Source organism: Merops nubicus, unplaced genomic scaffold (assembly GCF_000691845.1).
Source record: "Merops nubicus isolate BGI_N331 unplaced genomic scaffold, ASM69184v1 scaffold28990, whole genome shotgun sequence".
In the NCBI taxonomy this organism is placed as follows: domain Eukaryota; kingdom Metazoa; phylum Chordata; class Aves; order Coraciiformes; family Meropidae; genus Merops; species Merops nubicus.
In genome coordinates, this window is record NW_008581299.1 from 3,510 (window position 1) to 3,835 (window position 326).

Consider the following 326-nt stretch of genomic DNA (forward strand, 5'->3'; position numbering starts at 1 on the left):
GGGTGTGGGTCAGGGCGGAGGGTGTTGCGGTGGTTGCCAGAGCTGAGCTGACCCCGGTTACCACCTCTCTTCCCTTCCCCATTGGCAGCAACGGGATCTTGTACCAGTACCCCGACCGCACGGACGTCACCCCCCTGCTCTCCATCAACATGGGGTAAGTGGCTGGCAGGACGGAGCACCTGGATTCAGTGGGGATCAGGGGCTCCTTGGGATGTTCAGGGAGTTGTTCTGGGGCACACCACTCTGGGCTGTGCTGCAGGACTCCTGCTGGCTCCTGGCTGGGCACAGGCGCCTGTTTCCTCCTGGTGTTTGCGCACCAGGCCCAC

At 63.5% G+C, this 326-nt stretch overlaps 1 protein-coding gene across 1 annotated transcript in view; it reads left to right on the forward strand.

Annotated features, from left to right (window-relative positions):
• PLEKHM2 (pleckstrin homology domain containing, family M (with RUN domain) member 2) overlaps positions 1 to 154 on the forward strand; it is a gene marked incomplete at both ends in the record, with an annotated part of 3,659 nt that extends 3,505 nt beyond the window's left edge. Inside the window, 1 exon segment of the mRNA XM_008949539.1 lies at positions 89 to 154. Coding sequence (XP_008947787.1) covers positions 89 to 154 — 66 coding nt within the window.
• Positions 155 to 326: the final 172 nt, after the last annotated feature.